At 36.8% G+C, this 19,906-nt stretch overlaps 3 protein-coding genes across 5 annotated transcripts in view; 1 reads left to right on the top strand and 2 right to left on the bottom strand.

The window, feature by feature from the left end:
• LOC118281850 (tribbles homolog 2) overlaps positions 1 to 7,256 on the bottom strand; it is a 34,063-nt gene extending 26,807 nt beyond the window's left edge. The window contains exons 1-3 of one of the 3 annotated variants that reach the window (XM_035602616.2): positions 7,152 to 7,256; positions 4,972 to 5,370; positions 1,097 to 1,386 (exon numbers count right to left, since the gene is read on the bottom strand). In XM_035602616.2, the coding sequence (XP_035458509.1) occupies positions 1,097 to 1,386; positions 4,972 to 5,274 (593 nt within the window). In that variant the 5' untranslated portion in view covers positions 5,275 to 5,370; positions 7,152 to 7,256. Of the gene's footprint in view, positions 1 to 1,096; positions 1,387 to 4,971; positions 5,371 to 5,527; positions 5,787 to 6,593; positions 6,618 to 7,151 lie in introns of those variants that run through there. The other 2 variants (XM_035602615.2, XM_035602614.2) reach the window with 2 other exon arrangements.
• A 1,572-nt stretch (positions 7,257 to 8,828) lies between these two features.
• On the top strand, positions 8,829 to 10,999 carry LOC118280056 (uncharacterized). The gene is made up of 6 exons (XM_035599924.2): positions 8,829 to 8,971; positions 9,077 to 9,186; positions 9,281 to 9,527; positions 9,608 to 9,700; positions 9,774 to 9,902; positions 10,862 to 10,999. The coding sequence occupies exons 1-6, from the start codon at positions 8,912 to 8,914 to the stop codon at positions 10,997 to 10,999; spliced, it is 777 nt and encodes a 258-aa protein (XP_035455817.2). The 5' UTR covers positions 8,829 to 8,911.
• Positions 11,000 to 11,005: 6 nt separating this feature from the next.
• LOC118280055 (putative nuclease HARBI1) lies at positions 11,006 to 12,416 on the bottom strand. Its single transcript, XM_035599923.2, has one exon. The coding sequence runs from the start codon at positions 12,100 to 12,102 to the stop codon at positions 11,032 to 11,034; it is 1,071 nt and encodes a 356-aa protein (XP_035455816.2). The 5' UTR covers positions 12,103 to 12,416; the 3' UTR covers positions 11,006 to 11,031.
• Positions 12,417 to 19,906: the final 7,490 nt, after the last annotated feature.

The following is a 19,906-nucleotide window of genomic DNA, read 5'->3' as shown; positions in this document are numbered from 1 at the left end:
AGAATCTAATAAATGAAACTTATTAAACAAGAAAAAAACGAAGGGTTGCTATACGGGCAGGTGAATAGAATTAATTTGAAATCTTTGAAGAATGTGGTCGTTAGAATTACGTGCTAAGGGGTGCATAAAGATTTCTTTTAGTAGGGAGTTTCTCAGGATCACCTGATCGGATAAGGGCAGGTACCCGTATGAGGATTTACATCATTATACGGGTGTAAAGGGGTGATGTGTAAAACGTACGCAGACGCCACGCGGTGCGGCGCGGGCGGTGCGCAAGCGCATTGCCGCGGACCCTTGACCCGATTGCGGCGCGCGCGCAGTATTGTACGCAGCAATGACACCGTTCGCCTTGAGCCGCTAGCATTGCCGGAGATATTCGCAACAATGGAGGCCAGATAACATTTCAAAAGTTTGAAAATCCGCTGGTTCCTACCGGCCAACGCGAGACCGGTGTAATTAATAAGCGTTGAGTAATCCTATTGTTTGATTGTCCTTTATTTCAATATTTTTCAATAGTAGCTGCGGTTAAACCTTTAAATTGTTACTATTGTTAGTCATACGCGTGATTATCAAATTACGCACGAAGAGACTATTACATATAATCATATATTAACGTAGAAGCAGTAGCTTATGTGGCGCCAGTAGTGCAACGTGCCTGCAATAGTTATCCACTTCAGTTTATCGAGAACGACTAGTCACTTTCTAGGACGACTCATAGCGCATGTGAATTGTCATAATGAATGACTTGATAACAGTTTATAGCAGTAGCACAAGGCGATTGACTCACAGAGGAAGCAAGTCGCTACTTAAAATACAAAGAGCATTTCCGTTTCCCTTCCGACCTTTTTATTAACTCATCTGTTTTCTCACGATCGATCTTTGGTGGGCGTCAACAGTAAAAAATACCGAGGAAGTACACGATCGATCAATTTTAAGCGGGTCGATCGCCGATATCAGTTAGGGATCTGTTACTTTAGATATTTTAGCATTGATAAAAGTTACCAACACCCTATTTAGAAGATATTCACGGCGGTTTGCAGTTACATATATAGGCTAAAATAATTTAATTAACAAGTTTCAATTAAAAAAGACTCACCTTTGAGGATCAGCGAAGACAAATTTTCTCAGTTTAAGATCCCGCAAAACGATGCCTTGTTCATGACACGCGGCCACTGTTTCTGCCATTTGTCTGAACAGCCTGCGAGCTTCGTGTTCCCTTAGCCGTTTCCTCGCCCTCACGTATGAGTGGAGGTCGGAGTGCGACCGAGGGAAGATAAGATATACTCTCTTATCACCGACTAGGACTTCGTGTATGGGGTTGACGTGCGGATGGCCATCAAGCCTATAGTGGGCTTGTAGTAAGCTGCTGCAATCTCGTGACACCACCTACAGGAAAACGTCAACATTAACACACTTATTCCACAAAACTAATTTTGTGAAAGATAATTGTAACTACTCCTTGCGCTACGTAGTTTGTAGACAGTCAATGATATTGAATTGAAGGTGTTTTCCGGGAAAGTAAACATTTCCTGTGATTCCGGTCGATTCTTTGCATTCTTCAATTAATTACGTAGCGTTATTAGGCGTGTAATAGTTTTCCTTTTATCACTGACCTAGATTTTAGTCGCGTGCCACTTCCAACATAATTATCGTTTCGCCAAGTTTTCTGTCTACCTAAATTCGTAAAACGTAATGCGTTTCATGAAATTTGTTTTATCTAAAGGACGTTAGCAAAACTTAACTGATACGTTAAAAATATGCGTTAAACTGCCGTCCATGTTTTTGCACACACAAAGGGGTCCTATTTCAAAGCGGCCGTGATTTAAAAGGGCTTAGTCTAATGTGAATAACGAGGTTGAAACATTTAGTGAATAGAGGCAAGCTAACCCTCCTTTGCAAATCTAGCCCGGTCGACTTCAAACAGAATCGTTGGGTGACGACAAAGTAGAAATCAAACGAAACGGACAAGATAATTGTTGCAATACATTTTTCAATAGTGAATAGGCAAGAGTTGTCGGTTGTCGGCAACGTTAAGCTTTCTAGAACCGCTATCGGGTCAGCTACATGGAATGGTACAGTTATTTATAAATGAACGTTTGTTCTGATCCGTGTGTGCTGTGCACGGTGCTCACTGCTCACTGCGATCGGCTACGAAATGTCAACGACATTGTGAACGCAAATTCCAAATCTGATTTCCCGACTCACGAATGATGAATCACGTCGCGTGCGTCAAACCATTTCTTTTTCGACTCGTACAGTATAAATAGTTGTGGTTATTTCAGCGCAGTCACCCTAGACATGGCGTCGCGCTTTTTCGATTTCTATTAATGTTGGGCGTTGTACGAAAATAAAACATGACCCATTTGTGGACGTGTTTGCGAAAACATGAGGTTTTGATAAGAATTCGCAATGTTGTTGACAGAACACTTGATATTATTTGACATCGAACGTATTTTACGGGAGCTAACCTACTTAACTGTTATCAATATTTGTATAATCACAAGGTATGTATATCTATTGCAAAATATTTGTAAGGCGCACTCGACACCCATGTACTCACAATCCGGCTTTTGGCTCTCCTATTCCGATAACCTAGACTAAGTCAATCCAATGACAATGTACAAAGTACTTCATACCTTCCTTACATTTACATTACCTACACAAGATAAGATACATAGATGAGTTTCCTGTTCTATTGTAACAATCTAGGTTGTTTATGTTTAAGGAGCATAACAAATTCACAAGCCTTCATCCGTTCTAGGATAAATTACAATAGCAGATAACCGTACATATATGGTGGCTGTCTCAATTGTTTGCAGATTGATTGCAGACAACCATGATATGATCCGATCCTAGCGCTATATCCTCAACGTTACTGCGTATGTCAGGCTATGTTTGTTGTACCAGTTTTGATACACCTATTAAGTCAGCAATGAATAAGCGCTTTGCTGTTAGCGCCGCCGTTCGTACTGTTTAGTGGGGGCAGGGCAAAGGAGGGGGGCCCCTAGCCTCGCTATGACATTCGGCGATCGGCGCGTTATCAAATCGTCTATTTCACAATGTCAATGAGAAGGTCAAGCTTATTTTAGTCCCGACCTGATGCGATCAGAAGTGACGCTACAAGTTTATGTAGGCTAAATCGTTTACTAAGGACGGTAGTTATAATATATTTTTAATAAAACAAATACTAGAAGAGTGTATCACACATGATGAATGTGAAACATAAACGTGGCAGTCGTGTCGGCAATAGTCGGTGTTGTAAATACGCTCGGCGTTTAGCAACGATAACGTTGCCACACTTTAACCTTGCCAAGTTCTCACGAGGGAAGTGCCTATTCTGTGCCTTGACAATACTAGTATAGGCCTTTGTTAGGACACCAACGTGTCCTGTATTGCCTAAAATTAGTCGTCAAAAGCTTGTGTATAAAATTCGTTAGAAATAACTTGTTTTCAAACAAGTTTCTAGACCCAACGTAGTGATTCACAAAAGCCAATAAGGATAATTCGCTCAAATAGTAAAAATGAGTAAGTTTGGAATGTTGGCCCGCTTATAATAGTTTACGTGGAGCATAATAAGTTGGCTAGGTGTAGTGCAACAATTAGCGTAGTTAGCGTTATAATTGCCGTTATTGTTAGGTTATCGATTGCGAAAGTCGACACATGACATTGTAAAAACGGCGATGGCTGTGGCCTACAAGTGCGATCGAGCAGCGCGCGGGGCCATGACATATAAAGTATGACATCGGTTTTAAACAAGATGCTATGAACAATGCACGCGAGACTCGTGAAAAAACTGCTATTGAACATTAATTAACGAATTATTTACTCACGAGCTGAGTTTATCAGACATACGTTCGAGCAAGAAATATTTGTTCGAGATTCCAAAGATATTTTCTTGGATTGTAACTACCATAGATAACTATAATAGTTAAATAGTTTTAAATATTTCTATGGATTGTACTGATATTAATAATAATGTGTGTGTAAATGTTTCAAGACCTATCACGAAATAAATTGCCAAATAGAAGTGGCTGTCAGAAGTCACTAATGGTTATTATTGACAAACTAAATTATTGGATTGAAGGGCCACGACATGTGGGCACATTATTGTGTTCTCTGCTTATCTCTACATGGGGTCCACTCCCGTGGGATAGTGAGAACCCTTTACCAAATATTTTGCAATATATTGACTTTGTGAGGAGAATTCATTACCTACAACAGTTTTATTATGTATGTTTTTCGTAAATGTGGAGTTTCACACCTGTTTGGTATAACTAATGTGACTTGTTTTAACAAAGGGAAGAGTTTAGCGGATGAAATAACTCATTCAGCTACCAAATTAGATTAATGTAGTAAGAGGTCGAACTAAAACAAGAGATTACGCACTATATCAATCAAACAAAGCCACGCAACGCCTGTTGAAACCCGGCACAATTTCGACACGGCACACGTTACGCATCCTAGCTGAGTCGCGAGACAGATTGTCTTAGCCAATTTCAGAAATACTCATTTAAAAAAATACAAAGTACTTTGTTTATGTCTATAATCAAGTAGGTAAGAATCGAAATTTGAAATCTTTAAAACACCCAGTTATCTCAAGCCAAAAGCGATTTTATCTGAATACTAATAAAGTAGATTTTAATTGAATAGGTACCTATCAACAGAACCCGTACCTACATTTGCATAAACTTTTGCAAGTTCGTTCAATAAAGTTGTTGGACTGGAGTTCCAAGTAGATAGCTATAGGTTGTACAGCCTTTTATAGCGCAAGTTTACTGTGGCAAACTATAAACTCGATCTTCTCTATATCTAGGTGCATTTATAGGTAGGTACGGTGTAACTCGTCGCGGTTCCGGGAGTCATTGCACTGACGTCAGTATCTAACGTAAGACTTAGGACTTATAATGAAGTCTATCCAAGATATCGCTCTAGTCAGACTCAGATTAGATAAGTACTTTAGTAGGTACTCACTTTGCACACATATTCCTCTTGCGTTCGCACGTCCACACACCGACAAAGCGAGGAGCCCTCAACCTGTTCCAATAGGAGATACTTTTCAGCGACCAGCGCCGCTTGGAACTGGTGTTGGGGTGGCGCCGGGCTGGAGGGCGCCGGGGGGCTGGACGGCGAGGGAGCCGCCGTCAGCCGGTCCGTCAGCACTGGCGACTGAGCCCTCTCCTCCGCTTTGCTGTCCTCGCCGGCCGGTACCGGCACGGTCACTGCAGGCTTGCTCAGGCGCAGCGGCCACAGCAATGATGGTGATCCAGGTTCCATCACTAACACTTATCACTGTCACGTTTCACTTATGTTCACAAACACACACAAACACTTATTATAACGATGAAGGAACTATGATGAGATGAACATGATCTGCAACAAAACGAAAACCACTTATTAGTAATTTCCCGTTTGTGACACTTGCAAATCCACTGCACCGACGATGTTACAAAATTTGAAACAAAACGAGACAATCGACACGATTTAGTAACGTTATTTAGTAAGGGGAAATTACGAATAAAGTACGAACCTTGAAATGATTCGCCCTGAGTGGATATCGTACCAAAATTTGACTGTCCGTGGTCACGAACAAGTCGCTTTATTATGTGAGGAATTACAGGAAGTATCTTCAAGTAATTCATGCACTGATAGACGGCCAATATTTTGGGCCGGTGTCCGCTCGGGTTGTTGTGAAACTAAACGAACACACGTCCTATTCTCACTAACGCCATTGCGAGACTGTCGACGACGCTCGCTGCGAAGCCTCGGACCGGCAACCGATCCAACGTCCAATGTCGACACACCGTCAGCTTGCGTAGTACGCTACAATACACCACGCGTTACGAGACGGAGCTATAACACTATAGCTGTCTCTTTCTGTAATACCGCACAGGTACTTCAAGGAAAAAGACAGACATTGACCATTCATTTACGTTTGGCAATGCAATCGCAAACGTTTGTTTCAATATTTTTCACAAGACCCAGGTAATATTATTACACATTTACCTTCAGTTTTAAATTAATTAATAAAATGTACATTTTGGTCCGATATTTATGATGAATATGAACATAATAAGTTGTATTGATAAACAAATTATAAGTGCTAAATGTTGCAATAAACTAGGTAATTTTAGTTTAGCAACCTAGGGAGGTAGGTATTCGACTACTGTTTTACAAAACATTAATTTGTTAATTTGCAAGTTAATGAGTTTACATTGTACACAGTTCTTAACTACTAATTAACAAAGAAGATAATTTTAGATTCTTCTGAGTTCACTTATTGGTAGGTTACGTGATCAAAATCATGTTTTGTCGTAATTATGTGTGTTTGTTGCGGAAAATGTGTCTTGTAAACTGTGCGAACTATTTCATCATTTTACTGTAGTGATAGATATCTATCTATATATACAGACAGACATAATAAACTTGTGAGAACATGTGGGTAGATAATGAAGTGTGACTATAATACTTTATATTAGTTTTGTATTGATCGATCGACATTGAATTTGATATCAAATTCGCTACGGTCTATGGATTACGGCGATGAAGTGCAACCAAAGTTAACTATTTAACTTAATCCGAGTTGTTTAACTCACCTAATAAATTAATAGTTAAATGACGAAACCTCCAATCTTTGTAATTACTGCTGCATAACCATAAGTACGGAATAAACTTATACAGAATGGCGGAAGAAAATAAATAAATGTGACTGGCCGAATGGCCGAAGCATTCACGTCACGTCGCATATGTTTGTTTATGGTTAATGGATTTGCATTTTTTTTTTATTTAAAAATGCGTTCGATATTAAAACTTTTTCGATCTCTGTTTTATTAAATTTTTAATTTTACGAACTGTTAGCAAGCAATATTTATTACTTATTAATTTCAAGATGATAAATATTTCCGACTTACTGATTTCAATTTTGAATAAATTATTTAGTTTCAGCATTAAATCGATGATTAGTCAACTATATCGTAAGTAAGGTTGGCAATTCAAGCAATAAGTATTCTTTATCACAATTTGATACATTAGCTAGCTAAACGCGTCGCAATTTTTAACGTAACTAATTCTCAAGGTCATTGTTGAATAGACACTAGATGTAAGTAGTCATAAAATTATTTTAATATTTTTATTTTATCTATGAACAATCTTACCTTTTTTATTCTTCTGCTAATGAGAATTTGTTGTAATGCTGAGAATCACGTTTAATCGCCTAAATATTCACCAGCTGCACTTCCGACGATGTTTACAAAATAATGCACCTATCTATGAAATTACCCTCTTATTTATAGAATTTATATGTCGGTACAATGCCAATGCCATAAATCTGATGTTTTCATAATGTTAGTGATTGTGATGAAATTAATTCAGATCTAAAGGCACCTTGGTATGTAACCTACTACTTAATAGGTATTTATTTAATTTATTAACCCTTGTATAAATAAAAATCCTGGTCCTCAACGCGGAAAACAGAAATTAACATTTTAAGTATGAGAATAAATACTTAAAAAAGTAATGTATTTTAATTAATTTACCTGAAAATGAGAATAAGAACCGGTTAATATTTTATTTTATTCACCAGGACATAAAAATTGCGCAATATTTATTTTAATTGTGCAACAAAAATACTACGTTATATTATAGATGCAAACTAGGTTACTACCTAGAATGATCGAGCCTTTGTCCTTGGCCAGTAGGTAAAAAAATAAAGTAAAGAATTGATTCTCTATAGCCGTCGTATCGCGTCGGATTCGCGCCAATCATCCGTTGCTTAGCAACGGCAAAGCTACTGGCGCATTGTGATTGTGATCGTTGTTTATTTTTTCTGACCTCGCTTAAACTTGAGAGCACCTTTAACTGATTTTCTTAACAGATAGGTCACTAGTGTTATTCAGATCATACAACGGATACATCTTCTTTAATATTTTATGTAAAGGTCAATAGACGCAATGACTTTTTATTTGGAACTTACTCACTGTTTTTAATACAACGATGTTTAGATTAGATACATTTTTAACTTGCTTTCCTATGATGCTATCCGATTTGTTTATTACAAAACATTGACAAACTAATTCTTGAACCATCTTTTACGTAGATATTACAACACATTATTCGTACATGAAAACTAATAAACAAATAAATCAACCTCACATGACCCCATTGCCGTTCCCTGAAATTTAAGTACAAAATAAAAAAAAAACCTAACCTTTCTCCTCAATCGGTTCCAATGCGTCGTAAATTCAGGATAAATTGCGCCATCTATAACAAAACAGTCATTGGATACAATGCCACGTATCGTCTCGTCTGATCGCCATGTTTGCACACGTCTGGTTAACTTGATGATTCAACAGACAGTAATTCGAGCGATCCTTTGTCCGCTCAAGTTAGTCAGGGTTCATGCATTCCCCATCAATGAAGCACGGGATGACTTAGAAGGGTCTTGACTCCGTGAACCGAACACATTAGTGGTTCCTTGCTATTTCCGGGGTTAAGCTGGTATTTATCAAGATCATGTTTGTTCAAATGTTAACAGGGGCAGCTTATCCCGGTGTTGCCTTATCCAAAAACTAGCGGCCTTACTTATAAAAATCCACTAATCAACAGCTAAGCAACTAATTAACTAATAACTCATTAACTCCTTAATTATCAATTAACTATTTCTTACTTATAAACACTGTTTACACGTCACTTAACTAAGCAATGGTTAAATAACGTTTTTATTTTATACGCTGCCAATACCAAACGTAAAGCTACATTGTGATGGTAAAATTCCTGTTATCCAAAGAGAAATTAAAAAATCATAACGTCAAAATTCTAAATTGTGTCAAATATTGTCAAAAGAGTGGTAATTTCAAATTTTTTGGTGTTGTATAAATATACAGCGGTGTGGTGTTTTTGTTGTGTTAGTGATATAATGGAATTGAAATCCGCTAAGAAAAGGGCCCGATCTTCAAACTGGGATGAAGAAGAAAAGGTTATTGTCATATTAAATTTATTGTTACTTGTATTGTATCTATCTTGTTGCACCAAAATACCTGTCTAAATTGTACTAACTCTGAACTTTGTTATTTTCTTGCAGAGAATCTTAAGACAACTTATAATGGAGAAAATTGATATTATAGAAAAAAAAGACACTACTACAAATACCAATGCAAAGAAAAAAGCTGCTTGGCAAGAAATATTGTCTAGGTAGCATTGTTTTATTTTAATTCTTTCATTTCTTTCATTATCTCTACTACCAAAGTGGAAAGCACTCATGTTTATAAATGTTAACCTTTTTCAGTTTTAATAGCCTTAATAAAAAGCCCAGGGATATGACACAAATTGTCACCCAGTGGCGTAATACAAAAGGCCAAGTTAAAACTAGAGAGTCGGAGTATAGGCGGGCCAGGCAGATGACTGGCGGAGGACCTCCACCACCAAGTCCGCCACAAGAAGATCTCGAACTAATTCAGTCATTGCCTAATGAGTTTGTGATTGACAGTAATGTTTTTGATAGTGATAGCATATTTATTGAAACAATAAAACAGGTATGCATGTATAGTTTGATTTCATATTGTCGCATAGTATGATTTATTTATTTATACATTATAATAATTATCTATTGCAGTCACAGTCAACAGCAACTGAAAAGATGATGTCAGAATCTGGGTTAGCCCCCACAGAAATAGCAATTATTGTAGATTCTGAGAAATCAACTCAGGTACTGTAATCCAACTATCAACTGAATGAAATCATTATAATAAAATATTCATTAATATGCTCTCCTTTTTCAGTTATCTAATACTCCTGATGTGGAAGAAAATCCAATTTTATCAACACCACTAGCAGCAACAAAAGTAGAGAAACACACAATAAAAAGGGAATTATATAAGCCTAAACACAAACCTAAACAAAATAACAAGGTAACATCATAATCACAGTACTTATGGTTATGCCTGATGGTTGCATGATTTTTTTCATAAATTACAAAACTGACTGTACTGAATAAATTATGTATGACGCTAGTAGTGGCAAATTTCACCAAAGTTGCCGCATTTAATAAGGATTATAAAATGGTATAGCACTTTGCACAATATTTCTTAAATTCGACACAAAAAAAGATTTTTCAACGAAACTCCATTTCGATGAATTTATTTGAACTTACTAAAAATTCTTCTAGTGTACTCAAATCATACGTTATAACCTCGTATGCACTAGACAGCACTTTGCACGCTATTTGTTATCATCATGTTGAAAATCAGCGAGGATCTCTTGTCAAACAACATTGTCTGTTTACCCGTGATTTCGCTTACAGCTTTCGTCGGCAATATATTGTAACGTATGATTTGAGTACACTAGAAGAAATATTAGTAAGTTCAAATAAATTCATCGAAACGGAGTTTTGTTGTGTCGAATTTAAGAAATAATTTGCAAAGTGCTATACCATTTTATAATCCTTATTAAATGCGCCAACTTTGGTGAAATTTGCCATTACTAGCGCCATACATAATTTATTCAGTACAGTCACTTAAAGTAAGGTGAAAATTTTATTCAGAGTCTTTGGTTCCTCTAAAACTAACAATGTTTTCCAATCTAAAGCAGTTGGCTAAGAATTTATGATTCCATATTACTGGAGCACTATTCAGGTTAATGTAAGGAAGACTGCAGCCGAAAAAATTAAGATTTATAGCAACAAGAGTCAAAAGACTGGCACAGGTGTACTTTTTCGTGGATAACACATAAGTCACTGTAATTTAAAAACTGTAGGACTTAGATTTTTTTATATTTTTCTGATAACAGTTGGAACCTTGCTGATCATCTGGTGCCCGTTGGACGTCGACTTCAGGGACACCCTGTATACATCTTATTGTTTCTTTTTCAGATTGCTGATAATTATGAGGAACAATTGTTCCTACTCACAAAAAAGTGCAAAGAAAATAAAGAAAAACGGGAGGATGAATTGCATAAGAAGAGAATGGCAATTTTGGATCTAGAACAAAAATATTGGGAAAAAAATTAAAAAATGTTTAAATAAAACTATATATTTGTATTTTAAAAGAAATTCTCAATAAAAATGTTTCTGGTTATGTGTGTCAAATTATTAGAGTCCTGTTCAATGGCCTCAGTGTCTTCATCACTGTCTGTGTAAGGGGTTTCATAACTTAAAGTGTCATCAAATTCAATTGCTAAATTGTGCAATACTGCACATGCAACAATTGTCGTTTTAATCGTATTGAAAGACCCTCTCATTATTTCCAAAAGTATCCGAAACCTTGCCTTAAGTACACCAAAACATCTCTCAATTACGTTCCTGGTGCGAATGTGGCTATAGTTGTACCGCCGTTCTGCTTCGTTGCGGGGTCTCAGTACTGGAGTCAGTAAATATGGGGAACAAGGGTATCCACCATCGCCTATAAGTTTTCCTTTAAATTCTCGTTCTTCAAATCTCCTTTTAATGGAACTCTCACGCCATATTCTTGCATCATGAGTACTACCCCTCCAGTGGCAAACTATATCACAGATCTTCAAATCTGCATTACACACCATTTGAGTATTAATAGAATAGTGTCCTTTACGGTTTATATAGTACTGACCAACATCTCCTCCAACTTTTCTTATTTTAATATGGGTGCAATCTATTGCACCGGTAACATGGGGAAACCCACAAATTGTTTCAAATTTCCGAATAGTTTCAGTCTCTTCTCTTAAATTTGAAGGCATTTTAATATAAATGGAACTTTTCGAAGCCAATGCAATAGCAACTCTTTTAGCAGTTCTTGATAAAGTCTGTTGGCTCATGCCATGAATTTCCGCACAGTCTTCTTGAATCTCATGGCGGCCCCAGTATCTTATAGCTGCCATTACTTGCAACTCCACAGGTATACTGTCGCCCCGGCTATCCATGGACAAGTCGTTTCTTAAGATATTTATAATTTTTACCATATTTTCTTTACTGAATCTGTAGCGATGCTTGAAGTCGCTTTCACTCAATTCCTCCATTGGGTTCGATCTTGAATTATATATTTTTACTCTCCTTCTTGAACCAATATTCCTGAAATTTCTTATTTCTTCTATCTCGTCACGGTATGTGCGTAATTCATTATCGTCGTCAAATATATCCATTTTTTAATATTTATCCACTTCACTTTCCTAAGTAGCGGAACAAAGCCCAGCAAACAGAACACAATTCAATGCGAAGTTTGCATGTGGTGTTATTGTTGAAATATACCACAGCTGTGACTTTTACGAATTTCGGACGCCATTTTGATAATTAAGGTCTTTAAACAAGGATTCGTCACTGATTAAGTTGACAGCTATTTAAGCAGTCGCTAAGACATTAATTAGCGTTAATCATCGTTTATGAGTTAAAATATTTTTTAATACGTAGTTTAACTGTGTCTTAACTTTAGTGATCGTTTATAAGTAAGGCCGTAGGTGTGTAAATACTCACCTACTTTTTACGTCACGTTTATTCCAATTTTAAAATGTCAGGTGCAAGTCGGAATGTAAAATAATATCTTTCCTTTTTGGTTCTCGTAAAAAACACGTAGGCAGGTTCAATATCAAAGGGCTACAATTTTTAGTATTTATTTTTAGATTCGCTGCCTACATAAAAATGTGGGATTTCGTGCAAGGTGAACGTTTAAAAACATGGTCAGGCGAACAAAAATACACCTAATGTTTATCAACATTTCAATTCGTTTTTGTCTGTTGTTTTTGGGAAATTACAAGAAAACGTCTTAATAATGCTTACAGGAAACGAGTATTGAATAAAAACTCAAAATTTTATACTTTTTGTAGGTCATGTCTCGGTGCATTCATGCTTCATCGTGAGTCGTGATCAAGGAAACAATGATTCACGGAATATAATAAAATAACGGTCACAAATAAACACTGACCCAAAATAATATGTAGATGAAAGGTTCCAATAATATCTTCACTATCACTACATAGTATTAAACAAAGTCGCTTTCTCTGTCCCTATGTATGCTTTAAAATTACGCAACGGATTCTGATGCGGTTTTTTAATAGATATAGTGATCCAAGAGGTAGGTTTAAATGTATAATACATGCATAATATATCACCATTGCACCCATGCGAAGCTGGGGCGGATTGCTACTTAAAGTTTCTTGCTCGTTCTTCTCCATAGGAATCTAGACTTTAGAACGAGCAAATAGCTTCACTAGAAGACCGACCAACACACAGACATTTTGTTTTCTTTATATTGTAATATTTGCTTTGACGTTCAAAAGTCCCGGTCTATTTGAAATTGACTTTGAAGATATAAAAATAAAAAGCCGCGTAACCAACTGTACTGAACCGCCCTGAACTTAGAATTTTTCTTAGAATGTGGGCAAAGAGTACAAACTTATACTTAAAGGATGAATTACGCATATTATATTTAAATGTTTCTGGAATTCCGATGAAGTCAATATGTCTCGGTACTCAAACTTAACCACAATGCGTTTTCCGTATGTAAGTAGGTAACAAGGAAACTCGTTGGTAAATTAAAATTAAGTAAACTATTCAATAAAAAGCATTTTCCTTTTTAAGATTTTCTTTTCCCGGATTTTAGGAGTGTTAATTTTAGAAACTCCTCCGTTTGTTCTTGTCGCGAAATAAGTTTATGACTAGTAACCTTTATACATACCTACTATGTAAGCAATCCTTGTATCATTGAATTTATGGATAACAGCCTATAAGTGGCCACTGCTGACCAATGGCCTCTTCTTGCACAGAGAACACGGCCACCATCGGGCCAACACGAAATAAACAACGATCAATTCGATTATAATCTCTAACTACTTCCGCGCGGTTTCACTCATTCTGCTCGGTTCTTTTTGATCTACGCGTGATGTTATATATCCTACAATCTTTCTCAATAAATGGACTATCTAACACAAAAAGTTTCATTCAAATCGGACCAGTAGTTCAAGAGATTAGCGCGTTCAAACAACCAAACAAATACATACTTCAGCTTTATTTGTATTGTAGTATAGATTTGCACACGGCTGAAGCCGCAGGCGAAGAAACGCTAGAGTTTAATACTGTGTAACTGGTGGTTAGTAATACAAGTATTTGTTAGTCTTTCCTCTTGGCAAGAATTCAAACTTACATATTATGCTACAATGCTATTGAAGTAAATTAATCACCTCCCAATAGGTATTCAAATTCTTTCTTTAATGTTCATTGTTCCTTTTTGTTATTATAAATGATGGAAATTCGAAAGATGGATACCTAGTGTTTCTTATGCCTATATTAGTGTAGGAGAGTCATGTTTCGGCACGAATGGGACTGCGACCGGAGTGATACCACGGCTTGACAAAAAACCTGCATGAATCAACGTTTGTTTTGTGTTTCGTTGTGTGAATGAGGTTTCCGGAGGCCCAATTACCCCTTTTCCCAATCTCCGATTCCCCAACAACCCTTAAATTCCTAATCCCCAAAAGGCCGGCAACGCACTGGTAACGCCTCTGGTGTTTCAAGTATCCATAGCTGATTCATCTGCTCGTTTACCGGCTTATACCAGAAAAAAAGCTAAACCACTGTACGTAATATCATACTACCACATTTTATCTGCACAAAGGGAATCACCATCTTTAAAACAAACAGGTAATTACTGAGACTGGTTCATCATGAGCCATGAGTATTATTCATATAACATTAGTCAGCTTCTATGACCATATTGGACGAGTTTCCTAAACCTTGTGTCATCCAGTCACCCTGCTGCTTTCATGGCGCAATGCTCACGTGTTAGACCACAAACCTTAAAATGTTACATTTTGTAATGCAATTTCCTTTAATTTTATTGTAACTTTCGTGAGACATACTAAATTAATTATTATATGTACTAAATTATTATGGCTTACTCAGTAATTTCCTTTATTTGGGTTTTGTATTATAAATAGAATAATTTTAGGGATTTCTAAGGTCGTCTGTGAATCACTTTTCATTGTATTATAGTAATTTCCAGTCGCATAATTAATTGTTGGTAAAAGTATCCTATCACCCAAGTGAGCTCATACTGTCTGTATACCAAACTTGATCAAAATCCGTTCAGAAGTTTCAGCGTGAATGACGGACAAACATACAGACAAAACAACTTTCACATTTACAATATTTACATGTGACTAGCTTTTGCCAGTGGTTTCACCCGCTTTCCCGTAGAATAAAAAGTATCCTATCACTCAAGTCAGCTCATACTCTGTCTGTATACCAAATTTCATCAAAATCCGTTCAGTGGTTTCAGCGTGATTGACGGACAAACATCCAAACAAAGAAACTTTCACATTTATAATATTAAGGCAGGTAAGATAGAACAGCCAATTTTTACCAGCTGGTATATATGGATCCTTTGAAAGACACATGCTGTGCATGGCAATTGGATAGGGTACCATAATGACACATGGTACTGGAGACCGATCTCACAACTGGCAAATAATAGAAACATCTGACTACTCCTTCGGGGAATAACAGGTGTGATGTTATCTGAACATGTATTGTGAAATTGTTAGAATTAATCATTACACCACAATAATTCTACGTATAAGGTTATTAAGTATAATATCTATTTATCTTTATGGAAATGAGTAGGTAATACTTATTTCCTTCTTCCAGTACATACGGATACGGAAATACAATCATCGGCTGACGGTATTACTCACCTTTACTTCAATACCCATTAAATAACTTATTTGCTTTTTATTATCATCTATCGATTCGTATCCTTATCATACGCGGATATTAAAGGCAAATCGGAAACGATTTTCGGAACTGCGGACTATCTAGCGGGTTTCGGCTCGAAAAGCACGAGTAGGAACGGGGTGGTTTTTAGTCAGTAAGAGTCTGACACTCCCTCTCGCCTCGTCCAAAGCGGGCGAAGCCATTGGACGATTTCGTTGTGATCTAACATAATTATATATTTAGTGTTTTTTTCTTGATATATCATCCAGTTAGTACCTATACTTCTCCCGTCTTAGGCTAGAGTGAGTGCTAGAATCTTTCTGAAACTACCCCGTTCGTATTCGTAAAAACTCCTACTTCGAGCTGTTAGGTCACCCGTAGCTACATACATCTTTAGTGCAGAGATACACAAATTAATAGTCACCAGCCAGTAGATTTTGCGGCTTTTAAATGGATGCATTGTAAAACCTCAACTTACCTTCGGGGAACACCCGAGGAAGAAACTGAGGATTTCACGGACTATTTACAAAGTTAAACCATTTCTTAATTATAGGTATACAATTGTCATTATTCCGAGAATTCTCTAATTTCCTCCTCGTTTCGTCTGTAACTATGACGCGGTAACGTGACGTGACGTTCCATCCATTCGTTCAACGTTACACGCTTCCAAACTTATTTATTTAAGAACACCATTTTCCTTCTCGCGAAAAATAGTGCTACATCACTCATTTCATTATGTAGATAGATAATCTGGTAATTACTTTGATAACGGGGCACGTGCTATCATCTCGGCGACTGTAATCTTATCACGCAATCGTACGATACTTTTTAGAGATCCCCTTTTTTAAAGGATTTGTCTAGATTATTCTCGACTTAGATCATGGCCCGACTGAAAGGTAAAACAATAATTTTTGACCAAAATGACTTTATTCTAATGTGCAGGTTATCGAAAGCTGGCTTAGGTTAAGTTTTAACTTTAGTAGGACAGTCATTGTCAATCTATGACAAAATAAAGCCAAATATATCTCGAATAAAGACTGATTTCATTAGAATGAAGACAGTCAGGTATGCGTTTTTGGGTCCAATTCGTTGGATTAGGATAACAGACCCCCACTCATCAGTTTGATACAAAGCAACATCAACATTTGTATCTACAGCTGTTGTACACAATAGAATTGAACAGAACCTTCCATCCGTACATTTGACTCACACCTGGCCAGTTTTATCTTTTTGCACTTTCCACTTGCGCAGACGCCGCTGCGTAGGCGCACGATCCGTGTGAAAATCAAACGTATTTTGCGCAGTATTTAGTGAATGAACTTCGGTTATTGAAGCAAGCTGCTATACTATTTTTGTCTTAGAGCGCTGTTTGAAGGGTATGGTCGATGGAGTATTTTTAGATAGGAGAGGTATTTCTCATTCTATATGTGGAACGAAATTAATGCTCGTACGCAGCTGAGTAATAGATTTATTAATATGCTTTCATTCATTGTTTTCTTTACGTGCAAGACGTTGTTTAATGGCGAATGTATGATTGACAGATTGACCAGTCTTTATTGAGGGTTTTGGGTCCAGAACACATAATTGTAGTCAATAGTTGGATGTCATGTGGCTAATACGATGATGATGATAAACACCCGCAACACCAGAGGAAATACAACTGCATTGCCAGCATTATCTGAACAAAAGATGATTAATTAGGCTAAAAATGCAACTTAGCACGAAAGGAAAGAATCAAAAAGGAGGTCACACATCTCTAACAAGCCTTTGGACAAACGTTTGATATTGTGTTATTTATAATCAACGTTTGGACAAATAATAAATTACGCTGAACAGTCACGTTCGTCTCCGTATGCAGTTTTCTTTGTAACGATGCAATTATCTTTGAATTTGTCACCACATTAGCTGTACGGAAGTTTTATATGACCACCGTATAAGTACTAGCAGGCGACACTGGGGACAGTATGATGAAGGTTTTCGATAACTACCTAGAATATGACGCAGAGGTCGAACCCAGGTCCTTTTTCCTGTATCAGTATTGTTTAAATGTAAAATGCTATCTGAATAATGAAGTTCGTTGAATAATATTACTGTTTAATTAGGTACGTAATTGGGTTTTATTCTGGTTTAAGTTGAGGAATTTTTAATGGGAACTTTACAAGATCAATCGTAATATTAATTATTCTAGAGAAGTGATGGTAGTAACAAAATTTTCTGTAGAAGTCTGAGTTTCTTTTTTCGGGAAAAGCAGAACTTGTCTTACTTCTTTCATTGTCAGCCTGTGATTGTCCCACATCACACATCAACAGCCTATAAGTGGCCACTGCTGACGAAAGGCCTCTTCTCACATGGAGAAGGTTTGAGCATTAATCACCACGTTTTGTCAATACGGGTTGTGATTGTCCCAATGCTGAACAAAGGATTATTTTGTTAGTTAGGCTCCTCTATGTCTTTAGGATTATGAGAGTCGTCACCCGTTTTTGAGGTGTCATCTAGGATATCAAATATCAATTCAAGGATTTCAAGGCATTCAACTTCATTGTTATAGGTACATTAAAATTCTAACATCAAAATGATTATTTAACATCTACGTAAGATTTTGTAAACAAATGTCTTTTTCTTAGAATTATAACGTCATTCTCAATCAATATGTTTCCCTATGTATATTTTACGTAACTACGTATGTTATTATTATTGAAGAAAATTAGTTTGACATTCGTCAGTGCAGTGTCATGACATTTGTCATAGGTTTATGACGCGTGACGTGATTCTGTGATCCGTGCTCCTCAATGTCAATGTGTACGTAGTTACCTACGGACATTGATGCGTTGCAAATCACGTATTACTACTAAGTATCTATATTATTATCTAGTGGGTCACTTTCGTCCGGTCAGTCAGTAAAGAGTCTGAATCCCTCTTGCCTCGCCCTGGTGAAAGAAGTCATTAGGTGAGTTTCCACCTTCAGAAAAAAACAAAAACACAAAAAAACGGTTTGGACGTCGATTTCAGGGACACTATAATAGCAAATACAGATATAGACCTTTATCATACCAGTTCAAATTGTTGAACATGACGTAGATTCGCTATTATTTCAGAGTAGTCCCATTCTCATGTAATAAGAGCTGTTATCTAGTAACCATGGCAACCGCGCGGTTATGACGCAAAACACGTTCGTCATAATAAATTCAGTAGATATTTCCTGAAACACGTGTATTGGGACTTGGAAGTACCTAACTACTTAATTGTATTGATTGGGTGTAGCCGGGTTTTTACTTTAATTGCTAACTCAAGATTAACTTTGTTAGCAACAGGTTTTTTCCGTAATTGTATATCCGGAAACTAGTTGTATGACAAATGTATATTAAATCAATCAGGGTCTCTTTACGAATTATCTAGAACATATTTACTTAATGTCACTGGTTTATTATAATCCCCGGGAATGTAGGAAGGATGGAGGTACATAACACATATTATACTACATTGTAGCGACTATGCATCAGCTATGATAAGAGATTTGGAGATACAAGCCTATTATCATACATAACTTACTATTTTACGAGTACTTGATCAAGAAAGCGGTCTTTAGCCCTTATGAACAAGTAATAAATAAAAATATTTTTTATGTTTAGTATGTTTATATTGTATGGTCATCAAGATTAAGAGTGTGTACCAAATATCAGATCGGTCAGGACGGGTTAAATGCCAATTACCAAATTGCTACTCAAATAAACAAACAATGGCTAGCGGGTTACCGGGGCTCCGGTTCGAAGAGTAGAAGCAGAAACTTGGTGGTTTTTAGTCAGTAAGAGTCTGACACTCTCTCACGCTTCTCTCAAGGCGGGTGAAATCATTGGATGACATTCCTCCCTTAAAAAAGAAAAGGTTTTGCGAAAATCTTCACACTTAGCGGGCGTGTAGATGTAGGAGATTATAGTTTAAAACTTTCAGATTAGTCGCATTACTCGTATGAGAGCATATTACAGTCAATTGACGTTATAAACAAATTAAACATATTATCTAAATTAGATATAAGTAATTTCCTTCTTAACGCTGATAAGGTAGATAATGATAAATAAACGAACAATGATAACATTTGGCGCAGGAAATGCCAGACTATGGAGGTTCCCTAATTAACTCTTTGTTATTTATTACCTACGTGGGCTGTTGCAAATATGTAGTACATAATGTAAACATCCTGTCTATTATCGGTCAGGGTTTTATGAACTTTTTTCAGTTGAAAGC

The sequence above is a fragment of the Spodoptera frugiperda genome, chromosome 1 (genome assembly GCF_023101765.2).
Source record: "Spodoptera frugiperda isolate SF20-4 chromosome 1, AGI-APGP_CSIRO_Sfru_2.0, whole genome shotgun sequence".
NCBI classification, from domain to species: Eukaryota; Metazoa; Arthropoda; class Insecta; order Lepidoptera; family Noctuidae; genus Spodoptera; species Spodoptera frugiperda.
This window is presented reverse-complemented; position numbering and strand designations above follow the sequence as displayed.

What these genes read in the sequence shown, in the direction of transcription:
- LOC118280056 (XM_035599924.2), top strand. Translation starts at nt 8,912, where the DNA reads ATGGAATTGAAATCCGCTAAGAAAAGGGCCCGATCTTCAAACTGGGAT. An exon ending in ACTGGGATGAAGAAGAAAAG is followed by an intron (nt 8,972 to 9,076) that starts GTTATTGTCATA and finishes ATTTTCTTGCAG; the next exon opens with AGAATCTTAAGACAACTTAT. An exon ending in TTATTGAAACAATAAAACAG is followed by an intron (nt 9,528 to 9,607) that starts GTATGCATGTAT and finishes TATCTATTGCAG; the next exon opens with TCACAGTCAACAGCAACTGA.
- LOC118280055 (XM_035599923.2), bottom strand. Translation starts at nt 12,102, where the DNA reads ATGGATATATTTGACGACGATAATGAATTACGCACATACCGTGACGAG.